The 16742-nt window shown below is 41.6% G+C and overlaps 2 protein-coding genes across 2 annotated transcripts; both read left to right on the forward strand.

Annotated features, from left to right (window-relative positions):
* Positions 1 to 12270: 12270 nt before the first annotated feature.
* On the forward strand, positions 12271 to 13909 carry LOC149106044 (uncharacterized). The gene is made up of 2 exons (XM_089298325.1): positions 12271 to 12431; positions 12847 to 13909. The coding sequence occupies exons 1-2, from the start codon at positions 12271 to 12273 to the stop codon at positions 13907 to 13909; spliced, it is 1224 nt and encodes a 407-aa protein (XP_089154451.1).
* Positions 13910 to 14046: 137 nt separating this feature from the next.
* LOC149106045 (uncharacterized) lies at positions 14047 to 15123 on the forward strand. Its single transcript, XM_089298326.1, has one exon. The coding sequence runs from the start codon at positions 14047 to 14049 to the stop codon at positions 15121 to 15123; it is 1077 nt and encodes a 358-aa protein (XP_089154452.1).
* Positions 15124 to 16742: the final 1619 nt, after the last annotated feature.

Below are 16742 nucleotides of genomic sequence, written 5' to 3' on the forward strand. Positions count from 1 at the left end.
AGAGCGTTCAACCAATAAGATTGATTTTAAAATATCACTTACGTAGGTGCAAGGCTTGCCAAAGTTAGTTACACGCAATGGTCAACTGAAGATCATAAGAAAGTAAATTGCATGAAAAAAAATCAGTTTCTTTTCTGTGAAAGTAATAGGTCTAGTGTACTCTAGTTGAGCTGCTTTTTAGACGATTTTGAGTCATAAACGAAATACTCGGAGATGCTCCGGTTTCTGTCGCAGATCTTTTGAAGCTCGGAAGACCTCCGCAAGTTTTCGGACATCTTCGGACATCTTCGGGCATTCACCAATCCTTGAGTCATAGACTGTTCTCAGAAAAGCTCAATTTGAGAATCTCGCTTATTCCATCAGTGACACTTAACAGAAACCTTTATTAAAGAATAAGATATATTTCTGGTGGAGAAATCCAATCGCAAACTTTCAGAATGTTACCAGGTGCCTTAATTCACTTTGTAAAGGCCACCGGTTGTGCGATTCTAATGGAGAATTTTGTCGGCTACATCTCTATTGAACCTCATTTGTCAGAAATTTCTACCATCGCCGTGACATTGATGCCATCCATTGTGAGATTTGTTTTGTTGACGTAGATTTTCAATGATACAGCATCATGTTTGGCCTGGGTACTGAGTAAAATGTCTTATGCTATATCTTGGAATATTCAAGTCTTATCGGAAGATTCCTGGAACAAAGGCATCATTATCATTTGGAAGTGGTAGAGTCGGTAATGGCAAGCGTAGCATCCGCCGCTAAACTTTCTCATTTCCATGTGAAGAGGCTGCAAAAACCTCAAACCTTTTACAAGCGTTTAAATGGAAACAGCTTTGTATAACAATGAGTCTGGGCAGAACAAGCTTCCTAACGGAAGCCGCCTTAGTAACACCTCCCATGGTTACATGTAAACAAAACTTGGAGAAACTAGTCAACCTAAATCACTCGTTAGTAAATAAGACTGAACCGCACAAAAGATGTGATAAATTAAGGTCCCACTGTTGTCTCGAAAACACGCACGGGTGGTAAGGGTGATTATTGAAGGTGATTATTATGGTCGAACAACTTGAAGACTGTCATCAATGATTACTCTATTTTAGATTAGATAACTATGTGTTTTTTACGTGCAGTCCAGTCATACTCGTTTTATCAATTGTCCATAGTATTATTAATTTTAATTTATTTATAGTGTCCCCATTTAGTGGTTATTTACTGCCAGTTTAGTTTGACACTTAAATAAAGATGTTCATTCATTCATTCCATGTAAATGACTTAGTGAGATACTGTAAGTTATTAAATTCTGAACCTTGGATAATACTACTTTTACTACTACCTCTACGATTATAATTATTACTACTATTTTGTTAATATTTATTGGGGTTGAATATCAATTGGGACATCGTCCAGTTTTGTGCTCAAGTTGCTGATGCTATTTTCTTTTCTTTCTTTTTTTTTATTGTACATGCAACAAATTCAATAAAGTAAAGCAAAGCAAAGCAAAGCAGAGCAAAGCAAAGCAAAGCAAAGCAAAGCAACGCAACGCAAAGCAATGCAAAGCAAAGCAAAGCAAAACAAAGCAAAGCAAAGCAAAGCAAAGCAAAGTAAAGCAAAGTAAAGTAAAGTAAAGTAAAGTAAAGTAAAGCACACATGCAAATTTATTTGAACAAAAGGAAGTTTTTTACATAAGAGAAGAGTTCAACTCCCACAGGATTGCTTTGGTACACCAACAGGGCCGCTGTTTCATTGTTATTGAACACCAATATGGCTGCCGTGACGTCATGTGGAAACGCCCTATATGAAAAATGAGGGTGGCAAGTGTCACATAGCTTAGATTTTTCTCTCTAGAAGCGAAAGTTTCGTTGGCTGAAAATGGTTGAACAAAAGGTTTTCTACCCCTAGAAATAACTACTGTAGAAATAATGGACACGAAATACGTATCGCGACATGTAACTTAACTAAGTAACATATAGCGTATGATCCGAAACATTTAATTGAAAAGTTTTGTGAAAGTACCGGGAAGCAACTGAATAAATAAACAATAGCTTCCATTTGGCGCGAAAAGATGCTCGGGTATTTGTCAGCGGACGTTATCTGTTCCGAGAAGCTAACAGTTTTCCGACAGTGTAGCTCGAGGAAACTGTGAGCTTTGAAGAAAAGATAATGTCCAGAGAAAAATGATCTGAACATATTTTCGCGCCAAATCGAGGCCATTTTTATTATCCTGCAAATATTTTTCGCAACACGTCAAGTTTTGAAAAGTGGGAAATATCCCCCAGTTTTAGCTGAGGCATATTCAGTCACGTGACGCATTATATTTAGAAGCAATGGCGCGTGAGCGGAAATATTTGATGGATTATAAAGAAGAAAATCCGAGAAACGACACAGTTTCGTTTAGAAGGTGGAAACAGATTTTCGGCATAAAAGTAGACTTAACACTTCAGTTTGCTATCTTTCATTTGAGTGTGCATGTCTTTCACTTCAATGAAGTTGATCGATTCTGAAATCACGCGAGTTTCATCTCGACAAAATTAGTTCATTTGCAGTTTTGATGGGCAGCCGCGGAGTCGTGAATAATTAGGCCCACCTCCGCTTTGTTTGTCTTGAATTCAATTCGTCTGTACAAAAACATAATTTCCGCTGAGCATTTTTTCAGATGTCCCGTAAACATTTATAGTTTGTTAAATTTTCCAAGATATAGACGAACTATTGAGGGAAATGTTCGTGGAATATTTCGCAAGAAAAACCTGTCTCTTCCACTTTCTTCTCATGTTTCATGCAACTCACGCAGTGACACCGCGCTACGAATTACCCGGCAGGCCTTTTCATCCCATCACTGTGTATAGATCAAACCAAGAGAGGATGAAGGGTAAGAGAGCTAATCTATCCGTTAGGCCTTATTCCCAAGGTACTCCACTTGAGCTAGTTTTAGACACGGTATGTAGCTCTCCCTGCACGGTGTGAGGGTGTTTTAGTGGAGGATGAACATGCGTGTTGAACCGCTTGGGCTGTCCACGTGAGCGAAATTTGGTTCACAGATTGGATATTTCTGGATCCTTCCCGGGTTTTCGAAACCAAAAGTTGTCGAAAAACAAACTTTTGAGGAATTACCTTGGGAATAAGGACTATATGAGAGATTCATTGATCTTTATTCAGTAGAAATGTTCACATCATTGGGTAGACTCATGATTTAAGAAGAATTTAATAAAACCATTATTGAGCCGTTTTCGACAGGTAAAGATTATAACAAATTCGGCGCTATAAAAATTCGATCATTTGTATATTTCTCAGATCATTGGAAAAACTACTGATTAAGGACTTCGAGCACAAAATATTTCCACGTTCACATTTTTTAAAAAGTTGTCATGTGGTAAAGTAAAGATCAACTTTTGCCCAAAAAAAAATCGTGGCGGGGGGATGTGGGGTGGGTCACCGTGCTCGTTTTCGAGATACGGTGCATTGAAGACCACGTCGGTTTTCAGAAGCTTTGCTTATTTTACGACGATCTTAGCTTACTACTATCAGCAATAAAAGAAGCTACATTAGTGAATTTAGATCAGGTAAATGGACTCAGTTCAATACAACTAAGTCTATAACGTAAACTTTTTCAGCTTATGTCGTTCCTTGAGGTAGAATAGGCCTTGAGGTAGAATAGGCCCGGACGTGCGAGAACAGAAAAAAAGAAACATTTGTAACTTCTCACGTGCAATTTATTTTTGTTTCTTGTTAAAATGGAAAAAATCAGTAAAGGAAGTGATCTATGAGAAGAAACGATGGGGTCACCGACCATTTCAGAGAGTTAACTGCAAGTCAAGTTCAGGCTATCGGTACCAAGCTCTATGCTTGCCTATTTACTAGTACTGTGGTGGAATACGTGACCTATGAAAATGCGTGACCTACTGATTTCCAAAATTGTAGGCAACCCATTTTCGGCAATGTTGACTGACACAACATATTCTGGTCATGTTACTGAAATTCACAATTTAAGCTTATCTGTGACGATGGAAGAACGCGCCAACTTACAACTCTTCAATTGTTCCTCGCACAGTCGTAGTGGAGTTAAAGATATCCCCTCATTTTTGAAGAATTATAAGAGATCATTACACGATAGACACTCGTAGTTCTGTACAGTGAAGTATTTTTTTTAAAATAAAGAACGGTTAAGGACAGGAACACGCCTAATGTCTACCCTAAAAAGATAACAACCCATATTAACTAGCCAGCCAATTGAATGGTCTTAAGCTGCTCTAAATAAATTTAGGAATTTGATTTATCGATCATGATTGTCGTGGATACAGCAGTTCCGTTATTTGAGAAACATTTGTAGAGATTTCCTTCTCTTTTATCATTCCATATGGAAAGTAAATTATTCCTTTAATTAATGGCATATTAAATCTAATAAGGATTAAGTTAAGTGAAAGAAAATCTGCTGGAGTCCATTAATGCTATCATCAATGACATGTGGAAAAGTAGGTAAGGTTTTGGAAATCAGTCTGGTTCAGCTGGGTGCTCTTTGCACTCTAACGTAACGAATACACATTCATATGTCATTGTACTCAAGACGCCTTTGTTCTAAAATTTGTAGTCGTTTTACATGGAGAAATTCGTTTACTATGAATTCGTCTGGGTAGTACTCTAAACTAAGTCACAAACACTCCACGCTTTCCATCGTTAAGTTTTACCACTGGTTGAAACTTCTTGTCCAAAAGCCGTCCTCATTTATTAAAAAAGTCATTGATTGAAATAATTAACAGTCCTTTGCTGTGTTGTGAAGAAATGTATTCTTTTGGATGCTTCGTTTAACTACTTGTAGTTAACAAATAAAGAAGCCTCGACTGTGCTCTGTTCTGTTGTAAAGTACTTAGGAAGCGGTAGAGCACGAAAGAAGTGTAGGGGAAAACACGAGACAAAGTCGAGTGTTTTTCCCTTCTTCTTGAGTGCTCTACCGCTTCCTAAGTGCTTTACAACAGAACAGAGCACAGTCGAGGCTTCTTTATTTGTTTCATGATAAAGAATCCAATACTTTCCCCACGCATTCGGCTGAATTTTCAAACCAAACTTTATTTTCCAAAAGAGTAAAAGTGGCGTCAGCCGTGCTCTGTTCTCTGATAAAGCACGCTAAAATAAGCCAATCACAATCCTTGTTAGAATTGTTCAAATAATTTGATTGGCTAACGAAGTGACCACGGTCAATCACAAACTAGACTTCAGCTAAGCTTTCAGTTTCGAGTAGTTTCAAGCGGCTTTCGAGAGAAGAACGATGCCTTCAAAGTTCGCTTTTTAGTTAATTTTTAACTATGGATCTAAAGGGAGGTAAACGTTTGTAGTCCAGAGGAATCCGGTCGTATTGTGGCTCATGAAAACGTACACTTTTCCAATGGAAATTACGCCGGAAAAAAGGAGCTCAAAGCTTGCAGATGAAAATGCGAAATGCTGAGTTGACTTTGAAAGGAGCTACAGCTATTTACGGCTTGCAGCCGCCTGCAGTAAGATTGCCTGAACTAGCGTATAAGTAAGAAAGACTAAACTGCTCCAACTGGTTCTACTCCGAGCACAGAATATCGGAGCAAGCTTTGAACTGACCACTTGTCGGTTCACTTCGCTGTGATGACCAGAGAACGAACGTTACTACAATGCATGTAAGTGTTGTTTGAGCAATTGAGCATTTTTACAAAAATAAAGCTTCTCATCATAAACAGACAACTCAATTGTTGTTTTCTGTCGTTGTTTTACTTCTTGAGTGTAATTTTTACCTTCGCAGCAAATATAATGTCTTTTATCGAAGCCCTGGTTAGATTGAGAATTTGTTCACTTAATTTCGCTACGTGTTTTGTTGGCGGGATTCTAACAAAACTTTTTATTTTAATACAGTTTAAACACTACTGTTGCTAACAAAGATGGCGGCCATACTCCAGCTAATAGGTTGACAGACATGCCATTAGGGACAGCGCGTCTCCCAGCCCCAAAATGCTTTGGGAACGAAAGAATATCGAGATCGAAATGTATCATGGACCAAAATATAACAAGACAGCGGGAACCTGGTCTCTAACATTAGCGGCACCTGGTTAATTTTATCATTTTTAGCGGGAAAGGTAAATCCTGAATAAAATTTTTCACTTGAGTTGCTCCAAGTATTGTTCAATATTTACGTATAGAATGATCCTTGCAAAGTTGAGCCGTCGACAGGGAAAACCCAGTGATTACAATACTGAGGTGAGGTGGTTTTCGAAAGCTTTTCGCCAGCCCAAAACTCGGCGAGAAATTTCCTCGGAAGCGATCGACAAATTCAAAGCCATGATCTGGGACAATCCTTCTGACGATATGCTACCAAGTTATGGTAATTTTTTTTTTTTTTAAAGAAAAATTAAGAAATGACTTCGTGTGGAGTGATGTCGTGATGTGTAGGCTTATTTTTCCAGGTATATCCTGAACTAGTACTGGAACCGGCTAAAATATGCAATAAAGTTTATGTATGCAATTTTAAAGATAAACAAAACGAAAATGCGTGCACCGGCCCGAAAAAGTAAAATGATGTAAGATAGAAAATGGGATATGCTTATTTTGTAGCTGAAAAAATTCGATTGGGGTTTTAAAAGGTTTCTTTTCACTTAAAATTTTTTGTGACATGGTGTCCAAGGGTGGAAAGGGGGTTGGGGGGGGGGGGGGGGTTGGGGGATGCCATCTCCAATATAGTATCACAGTTTTGTTGAATTAGAAAGCAGTGACGCTTAGAACTTTATGATCTTATATACATCTTTATCTGCTAGCAGCCCACTCCAACTCTAGTTTTTGAGCTCTATTACCCCACTCCCTTAGAAAATATTTAATAAAGCCAGATGACAAGTATATCATATTGTTACTAATTAACAGGATTGACTGCAGATGAGCTTGCCCGTCTTGCTGCATCAGGAACGCAAGGCTGGGTCTCTACTGATCACGTCACGTGGGTTTTAAGACAGCTTAACGACATGCAAAACGATACCATGCTACTATGCCCCAACGTCGTTGTTAATATCCACAGCGAGATGACGAGGAAAGCTAAGTTATTTAACCTTGGAACGTTAAAAGGGCTGGTTTTCGCTCTGAATGTGGGACAAAGGAATGGCAAAACTTTCATTGGCAGCCCTCAAAATGGTGGTAATCATTGGGTACTGGTAGATGTTGAGCTGCGACCTTTCATGAAGATCATATACTGTGACACGCTGGCTTGGCAACCTCCTCCAGACACCATTGACGTCGTCAATGATTTTGCACGGTACATTCCACAAGTCGGAACGTACAAAAAGAGTCATTTGGTGCTTGCCCACTCTCCCAGTGCGACTAATTGGCAGGGTCATGAATGTGACTGGCGATGTCGTAACTATTCCCTGCAGAGTTGCACTGATATATGTGGTGTTATTACTCTGGTGAACGCAGCTGTGGTAGCCTTGTACAGCCCTCTTTTCCAATGGTTAACGGGTCCACCGATCAGAGAATCGATCTTCTTGCAACGCCCGACCCAATACTGGTTATATTTGCGACGAGTGTTGATGTCGTGGTTCGCAGAAGGTCGCATTGAAATAGACTATGTCTTACCTTGTAATATTCTAGAGCCAATAAACCAGCCAAAACTCGAGAACGCAACTCTATTTTAATTCAAGCGACTGACGTGTTTCATCCAACCGAACTACTGGAAAACTACTGGAGGAGCGGTTACACAGCTCACAACATTCTACACTCCCCCACTAAGCCATGAAAACTAGTGCAATAAATCAACGACAAAACTTAGCTTGCAGTTCTTAAGTGTCTCTGTCCTAATAACCTAAAAAGTCACTTAATGACAAAATCAGCCAAGTATCGAGGGGCGTGTCTGTTCCTAGTAGGGTAACGCTTCTCTGGAATGCCTTGGGTAGTTGATTGCACAGGAACAGCAGGCTCCCTTGGGGTTTCTTCCCACTGCAATTCTGGCTGTTCAGCCGCCGGCGATGCTGGAATTGGGTCTGCTGGAACCTCTTGATCAGCAATAGGCGCTTGGAGAACGTAGGATCGCTGTATAAGGTGGTCTTGGTGACGTCTCAAGAGTCGGCCATCTTCTAGCTGAACTGCGAAGGAAGTTGGACCCGTTGACTCTTTCAAGATTCCAGGTAACCACCTTGGTCCTCTTCGGAAGTTGCTTGCGTAAACTGCTTCCCCTTCCTGCATGGTGCGTTCCTTAGCGTGCCAGTCATGTGCCTGTTTCTGAGAAGTTTGGCTTTGTCGCACTTTCCTTCCGATTTCCGGGTAGACTAGGTCTAGTCTTGATCTGGGTTTCCTTCCTAGAAGTAATTCTGCAGGGGACACTCCTGTTGAAGTCTGCGGAGTGATTCTGTAACGAGCTAGAAATTCTGAAACTCGTGCCTCCACACTTCCTCCACTCATCTTCTTCATTCCCTCCTTGAATGTTTGTACCGCTCTCTCAGCCAGTCCGTTAGACGCTAGGTGGTAGGGTGCTGTTCTGATGTGACGGATCCCGTTCTGTTTGAGGAAATCTCCAAACTCTTTGCTCGCGAAGTTGCTGCCATTGTCTGTGACGACAATTTCAGGTAGGCCGTGTGTCGCGAAAGCGATTCTCAATTTCTCAATGGTAGCACTCGAAGTTGATGTATTCATTGGAAACGCCTCCATCCACTTGGAGTAGGCATCCATCACAATGAGAAACATTTTTCCAAGGAACGGACCCGCATAGTCTAGGTGGAGTCGAACCCAGGGTTTATGAGGCCATTCCCAGGGATGAAGAGGGGCTTCTGGCGGTGACTTCCTGCTTTCCTGGCAGGGACTGCACTGGTGAACTTTCTGCTCTAAGTCTGCATCCATTTTTGACCACCACACATAACTTCTCGCCAATGCCTTCATACGGCAAATTCCAGGGTGTATCTCGTGTAACTCTTCTACCACTCTTGCTCTTTCCTTAGGGGGGACCACTACTCGATTGCCCCACAGCAAACATCCATCTTGAACACTTAATTCATCTTTCCTAGTGATATAGGGCTTCAATGCTTCATCTGAGTTGTGATTAGGCCAACCATGCTGAACGAACTTGATTACTTGTGACAGCATTGGATCACATCTGGTTCCGGTTCTGACCTCATTCACACTCACTGGTGTTGAATTGAGGAGTTCCATTGCAAACACAGTTTCTACAGGCAAAGGTGTAGTTGAAGGACTAACCGGCAAGGGTAGTCGGCTGAGGGCATCAGCATTGGCATGTTGTGGTCCTGATTTGTACTCGATGGAGTAGTTGTATGCAGCTAGAGTCAAGGCCCAACGCTGAATTCTAGCTGCTGCCATAGGCGGTGTGGCCTTCTTCTCATTGAACAATGATTCCAATGGTTTGTGATCAGTCACTAGACTAGAATGTCTGCCGTAAATGTACTGGTGAAATTTCTTCACTCCAAATACCAGGGAAAGTGCTTCTCTCTCAAGATTGGAATAATTTCTTTCTGTATTGGACAGTGTCCTGGAAGCATATGCGATTGGACGTTCTGAGCCATCATCCATTCGATGCGAGAGAACAGTTCCTAAGCCATATTGTGATGCATCGCACGCCAAGGTTAACTTCTTCTGACTATCATAATGGACAAGGAGTCTAGAGGACTTCAGGAAATCCTTAAACTTCTGGAAAGCCTGCATCTGCTCTTTACCCCAATGCCAGCGGGTCTCTTTACGTAGTAAATCATGCAATGGAGCCAACACGCTCGACAGGTTAGGCAGGAATTTCTGGTAGTAGTTAATCATGCCTAGGTACGATTTGAGTTCCGACACATTCTTGGGCGCTGGTGCATTGGTGATCGCTTCGACCTTGTCATCCAATGGTTGAATACCTCCTTTGCTGACCTTGTGACCCAGGTAGGTTGCTTGAGGTTCCATGAACACACACTTGTTCTTCCGAAGTCGCAAGCCAGCACATGCTAGTCGCTTCAAGACTTCTTCCAGGTTGTTTAAGTGATCTTCATCGCAGGCTCCGGACACTAGGATATCATCCACCCGGACAATTACATAAGGAATGTTCTGCAGTAGATTCTCCATGTTCCGCTGAAATATTCCAGGTGCTGACGATATCCCGTAGGGTAGGCGGTTGTACTGGAACAACCCCTTGTGTGTGTTAATGGTGGTGTACTGTTTAGATTCATCATCCAGAAGAAGCTGCTGGTAGGCTTGGCTCATGTCCAACTTCGTGAATTTTTCACCTCCTCCTAGTGTCGCCAGGAGGTCTTCAACCTTCGGGATAGGATAACTGTCCAGTTTTGAAACTTGATTGACAGTTGTTTTGTAGTCTCCGCAGATGCGAATTGAGTCGTCTGGTTTCAGAATAGGTATAATGGGAGCCGCCCATTCCGAGAACTGAACCGGTTCAATCGTTCCCTCATCTTGTAGCCTCTTGAGTTCAGCCTCAATCTTCCCTGTCATAGCATATGGCACTGGTCTCGCCTTCAAGAATTTTGGTTGTGCCTCTGATTCCACATGAATTTTCGCTTTTGGGCACTTGAAGGTCCCAAGTCCTTCTCTAAACACTTCTGAGTACCGGTCGACCAATTTTTCAAGTGAAGACCCTTCGTTGTTTTTGACAACTTGCATTTTGAACAACTCCTTCCAGTTGAGTGTCAGAACTCTCAACCAGTCCCTTCCCAGTAAGTTAGGCCCAGATCCTTCCACCACGAGTGTTTGCAGTTCCACTTCTTGTTTCTCATACTTCACAATAACATTCAAAGTTCCTATGACCTTTACTAATTCACCTGTGTACGTTCGGAGCTTCACTTTAGCAGTTTCCAATTGCTTTCGATTCTTCACCAGATTCCCTGCAATAATTCTCTTGTAGGTTTCTTCGTTGAGGATCGTAGCAGCGGCGCCAGTGTCCACTTCCATGCTCGTCTGAACTCCGTTTAGCTGTAGCTCGACTCGAAACGGTTCTCTCTCCGCGGCGTTTATGTGAAACATCGTGTATTCTTCGCATTCTTCCTCACCCGACTCGTCTGTTGCCTCCAGGTGATGTGTATTTCCAAATTTGCCGCTCTTTCGAAACTCCGGTTTACGCTTACTGAGACATTGGCTTGCCTTGTGACCCTTCTTACGGCATTTTGTAGCACTCTTCGTCTTTATACCTGCACTTATCAGGATCGTGGAATTGTCCTCCACAACGATAACATTCTTTTGTCGGCCTTTTCGGATCCCTTGGTGGCTGTTTCGGTGGGTCTTGGGTCACGCGGTGAACTTGCGATTCTTCGGGTTTCTCAGTCAGATTTCCAGCAATCAGATCACGTGTATTCCTGTCGGCAATTTCCATCGCGGTGGCTAATTCCATCGCCTTCTTGAACTCTAGTTGACTTTCAGCAAGCAATCTCCGCTGTATCCGTTCGTCGTTCAATCCGCAAACCAGTCGATCACGCAGGATTTTCTCCAGTTGGTCGCCAAAGTCGCAGTGCTCCGATAAATTCCTCAGTTCGGCGACATACTGTTGTATTGTTTCTCCTTGCTGACTTGAAGCGATACACGATAGATGATGGTCTAGGATTCAAATGATTCTTTACCAAATTAACCAGCTCTACGAACGACTTGTCGGTAGGCTTCCTTGGATTAACCAAATTCCTGATGAGTTTGTAAGTTTTCGCTCAATCCAGCTGTCGTTCTCGTTGTATTCCTCGATTTTCCCGATCAAGGCCATGGTTTTGTCCGTACCTCGTCGCCAGTGTAATATTCTAGAGCCAATAAACCAGCCAAAACTCGAGAACGCAACTCTATTTTAATTCAAGCGACTGACAACGTGTTTCAGCCAACCGAACTACTGGAAAACTACTGGAGGAGCGGTTACACAGCTCACAACATTCTACATACCTCCCGTTGGCTGGAGTGGCAAAAACCCTGAAAAGTCTGACCACACCTTTTGTTCTCGTCCAAACAATGCAACAAAATCAAAGGAGTATCTGTCTTCGAAGTTGAAAGATATGCCTTCCAAGATATGAATCTCCATCGTGTGACAAACCTCCTTCCAAGAAATCGTCTCCCAGTGAAGCAAATATCAGTTCGTCATCTTCAGGATCATTCTCAGTCAAGTCCTCGCCATGTTCTTCAACTCCAACTCAGTACGATGAGACAAAGCCCTCTCAGCTCTCAGGAAAACATCCACTGACAAAATCTAAATCTGCTGATGGTAACGTAACTGCGTCTTCCCCGACGCCAAAACGCCCCTCCGAAGGATCCTCTCGTGCGACTGTTAAAAAAAGGAAGTTGTCTCGGTTGTCAAACAAACGCTTGGCCGACATGTCCCGTAAAACTGAGGATACGATAACACAGCAACCTCCGAAATTGTCTAAAGATTCCGTGGCTCAATCAGCAGAGCAGTCTCCGTCATCTTCCACCAATAGCAGTCCGACAACACCATCTTCCCAGTTCACAACTGGCAAGTCGAAGGAAGATTCATTGTCAGCAGCAAATACTTCCGATTCATCCAATGCGCCATCGATATACATACTTTCACTATTATACCAGTACTTAAACTTATGTGCGGTATATATATATATATATATATATATATATATATATATATATATATATATATATATATATATATATATATATATATATATATATATATATATATATATATTGATATCTTTATATTCTGATTTGGCTCAAACGTTTGGGAAATAAAACAAAACAAGTCAAAATCGACATCGAAGGAAGAATAAATATTTTTTCTCCTTTCACTCCGGCAAGCAAAAAAATAATTTAGAATTTGGCCTATCAAGTGACAGAGGCTAAAAACTGTCAAATTGTGTACACTTCTTCACTACTTTATAACAGTTGGATGCTTAGTTTTCTTTTCTTCTTATTTAGGAAAGACAAAACGTTTTCCACGACGGGGGATCTTATTGAGTACCTCAACTCTGACCACGGACATGCTCTTAAGACAGAAACTCAAACATTTCAGTCCTGGGAAAGCTTCATGAAATGGAAGGTGTTAGAGCAAAAAATGTCGAAATCTTGGTTCGTAAAACAGAGGGCCGACAGGAGAACAAAACATCATAAGACCTCTTGGTTCTACTGCAACAGAACAGGAGAATTTTCATCCAGAGGCGCGGGCAAACGGTCACTTAAATCACAGGGAAGTTCTAAAACTGGTTGCTCCTGTCCTGCGTTCATTACGACACGAACTGATGGAGTGACAGGAGAGGTTCTGGCAGAATACTGCCTGCAACGCGTTGGGCACAAGAGGGAAATCGCCTTTAACCGGATATCCTCTGAGATGCGTTCTCGTATAGCCGGGAAACTGGCACAAGGAGTGAGCATGAACTCCATAATGGATAACATCAGGGACACGCAATTTGGTCAACTAACTAGAGACCACTTGTCAACTCGTGCGGACCTACGAAACATCAAAAGACAATGCAACATCGACTGTAAAGAAAAAGACAGTGACGATGCCAGCAGCGTACTATACTGGGTGGAAGAAATGGAAAGAGAACAGTATAATCCGGTGCTGTGCTTTAAGCGTCAAGGACAAGACTCACCAGACGATGGGGTTGAGAAGAACGACTTACTTTTAGGCCTCCAAACTGAGTTTCAGAAAGAAATGTTTGTCAAGTATACCCAAAAGTTGGTTTGTGTCGACGCTACTCACGGTACAACAGCGTACGATTTCCAACTCATAACAGTACTAGTCATTGATGACTACGATGAAGGAATTCCCGTGGCATGGCTCATTAGTAACAGAGAAACAGCTGATGTACTCCGTGTCTTTTTCTCAAGTATCCGAAACAAGTGCGGAGATGTAAAAACAGAAATCTTCACGAGTGACGATGCCGAGACGTACCACAATGCTTGGGTTTCTGCGTTTGCCAGGCTGACAAAAAACTTCTATGTAGCTGGCACGTTGACCGTAGTTGGTGCCGTAAAGTAAACGAATTGATTAAAGACAAAGATCAAGCTGAGGAAGTGTATGCGGCTCTGAAGACGCTGCAAAATGAGATTGAGGAGGCTAGTTTCAGGCGCTCCCTACAGCAGTTTCTGGCATGGCTAAGGAACGTATCGCAACCTATGGCCGCGTATTTCGAGAAAGAGTACGCCTCTCGACCACGCGAGTGGGGTACATGCTTTCGCATTGGAACAAGAGCGAACACGAACATGTTCGTGGAAAGTTTCCATCGAACCTTAAAGGAGGTCTACCTGGAGCGTAAGCAGAACAGACGTGTTGATCATCTGTTATCTACACTACGCAAAATCGCCCGTGACAAGGCATATGAACAGTGGATTAAGGCGGAGAAGGGAAAGGTCACCATTCGTCAGCGGGAAAGTACCAAGAGACACAAGCAGGCAGAGTCAATGCCAAGCGAACTAGTATCAAGACAGGATGCCGAGTCTTGGCAAGTTCAATCGATGACTGACAAAACGAAGATTTACTACGTAAGAAGAGCTGATTCCTCACTCTGCAAATGCCTATTGCGATGTTCCCTCTGTGCAGCCTGTGTACACTCGTTCACGTGCACCTGTCTTGATTACGCTATAAGAAGGGTTGTCTGTGTACATATCCACGCTGTCAATATTGTAGAGCCCACTGAAGATCCTAGAGACATTCCAAGTAACGAAATTGACGACAAGCGCGAGGAACTGGGAAATTTCATTCAAGTCGACAAAGATCTTCAAAACGGCAAAGAGCTGGAGGGTCTGAAGGGAAGTGCACTGGCAGCCATGGCAGAGCTGACTGATGTTATTCAAACGGCACCAAGTAAAGACACCGTATATACAGCACTACGTCATATCCACTCTGCCACAGCAGTTGCAAAGGGCCTCTCGATAATTGGCAACGATCACCAGTACTTGAAAACCAAATCCTTTCCTCCTAACAAAAAGGAAGAAAAACAACGACGTTTCTTTCCTACAAAACGAAAAGCAAGGGTAGTGAGAAAAAAGGCTCTTCTTTCTGACACTACAGCCCAAGAACTGCAAGAAATTGAACCGAATGCTTGTGCTTTCTGCCTTAAGGAAGACCCACCGTGCACTGAGAAGGATTCCGTTGACTGGGTAGAGTGTGGAAATTGTCAAGTCTGGGTGCACACATTGTGTGACTATGTTGAAGACAAGTCAAGCTATATCTGTTGTATGTGTCGCCCATGAGCAGAGACGAAGCCGTGTTCCCGTCAGTGGGAAACAAATTTTTAGTTTATTTATTATGGAAGTGCCACAACTTCCACTGCTGACCACTCCATCTTTCCCTCACCCCCATTACTGGTCATTATATGGTTTTACACATTATGCTGGCATTATTTTGAGCATAACAGTGGGGCAAAATAATCTAGCATTACGCGGGAATAACGGTGACAAAAACTGGTTGACGTCTTTTGAGCATAATATACAGTGAGATTTTTTTCATCATCAAGCATTCGCATAATGACAACAAATTTGAGCATTATGTGTGAAACCCTATTTCATGACCCATTTTCAGTACTATTCTGATATTTACAACACATGTTTGCAAACACAGAATCCTTTAACAACAGAAAGACAACCATGTTGGAAAGAAATACTTCTTCTGACATGAACCATATGCACCGCCCCATGAAAAATGCAGGACATGTGGTTAGTGTAGTACAAAGATAGAAGAGTGCTTTTAGAAACCTTTTGACCTAAGTTTTCATCTATAAAATGGCCCCTGTGATATGATCAGTAGCAGGTTGTACATGTTTTCTTGATGATTTGAACAGCTAGAGATAACTTTGCAACCTGACACTAGCCTTCTAGCAGGCTACTGCCATATTGGCTTATGTTATCCACAGGTCTTTGGCTTCTTCATTGTGAAGAACATCATCATAATTTAATTTATTTCTATCAAAATGAAAAAGATCACCAGGGATAATGAAAACCTGGATCTACAGGCCCCTTGGCAAAATTGTTTGTTTGATGCTCTGCTAAATAGAGAAGATGATATCATTATTTTGAGCATTGAGTGTAGGAAACATTCTCACACTAGAAAATATATGAAATCATTGCAGGTCAGACTAGTGAAATTTTAAAAGCTGATTCTAACTGTTTCTGGACAACCCATATGGAACATGCCAGTTCTCTTTCGATTGAAATCATTTTCTTATTAGCAAAAAAGGACAGAGCAGTCATTCAAGACTATTCCAGCGACTGGTATTAAAAATAATATTAGACCATGTTTTTTGATGTTCTGTAAAATAGAACAGGGATAAGCATGTGAAATCATTATTGGCATGAGGTGAAACTAGTCTTGTGTTTCACACATTTAACTTCAGTGAGCTATCGCAATACTGGGCATTGTGCTTTGCATAAATATTTGATCAATCAGCTCATTTCCGTAGGATTTTTATCAACTTGACCCCCACCACAGATATATGCATGTACATGTACATGAAAGTACTGAATGGCACAGTGCAAACTATATTGATTTTGCAACAAGTTTACCATTAATTTAATATTTTTTTGCCATACATGGCTTGAGTAACATTCTAAGGAAAATTGGACTCTGAGCACATGTCTGACATCTACTGTCAATATTGTCATATAGTTATTTCATATTGTTCTAGAGTTACGTTTTTACTGTTTTTAAGCAACAAATCAAAAAACATTACAGAAACAAAAAACAGATAAAGGAATAAGCTGTCACCAATAACTTGACAGTCCTCTCAGACGTTCCTTCTCAAAGCGTATAGCAACTTGTCCTCGTCATAAATGTTAAGTAGGGAATAAAGGAAGTTGAACTAAGATTATCTGAT

Source organism: Orbicella faveolata, unplaced genomic scaffold, assembly GCF_042242905.1.
Source record: "Orbicella faveolata isolate gen_17 unplaced genomic scaffold, um_ofav_v1 contig_3, whole genome shotgun sequence".
Lineage (NCBI taxonomy): Eukaryota > Metazoa > Cnidaria > Anthozoa > Scleractinia > Merulinidae > Orbicella > Orbicella faveolata.

Bases quoted from the DNA above. Each gene is read 5' to 3' on its own strand.
- LOC149106045 (XM_089298326.1), top strand. From the start codon at position 14,047: ATGGCCGCGTATTTCGAGAAAGAGTACGCCTCTCGACCACGCGAGTGG.
- LOC149106044 (XM_089298325.1), top strand. From the start codon at position 12,271: ATGTCCCGTAAAACTGAGGATACGATAACACAGCAACCTCCGAAATTG. The intron at 12,432-12,846 runs GTCAGCAGCAAA...CTTCTTATTTAG, and splicing joins AAGTCGAAGGAAGATTCATT to GAAAGACAAAACGTTTTCCA.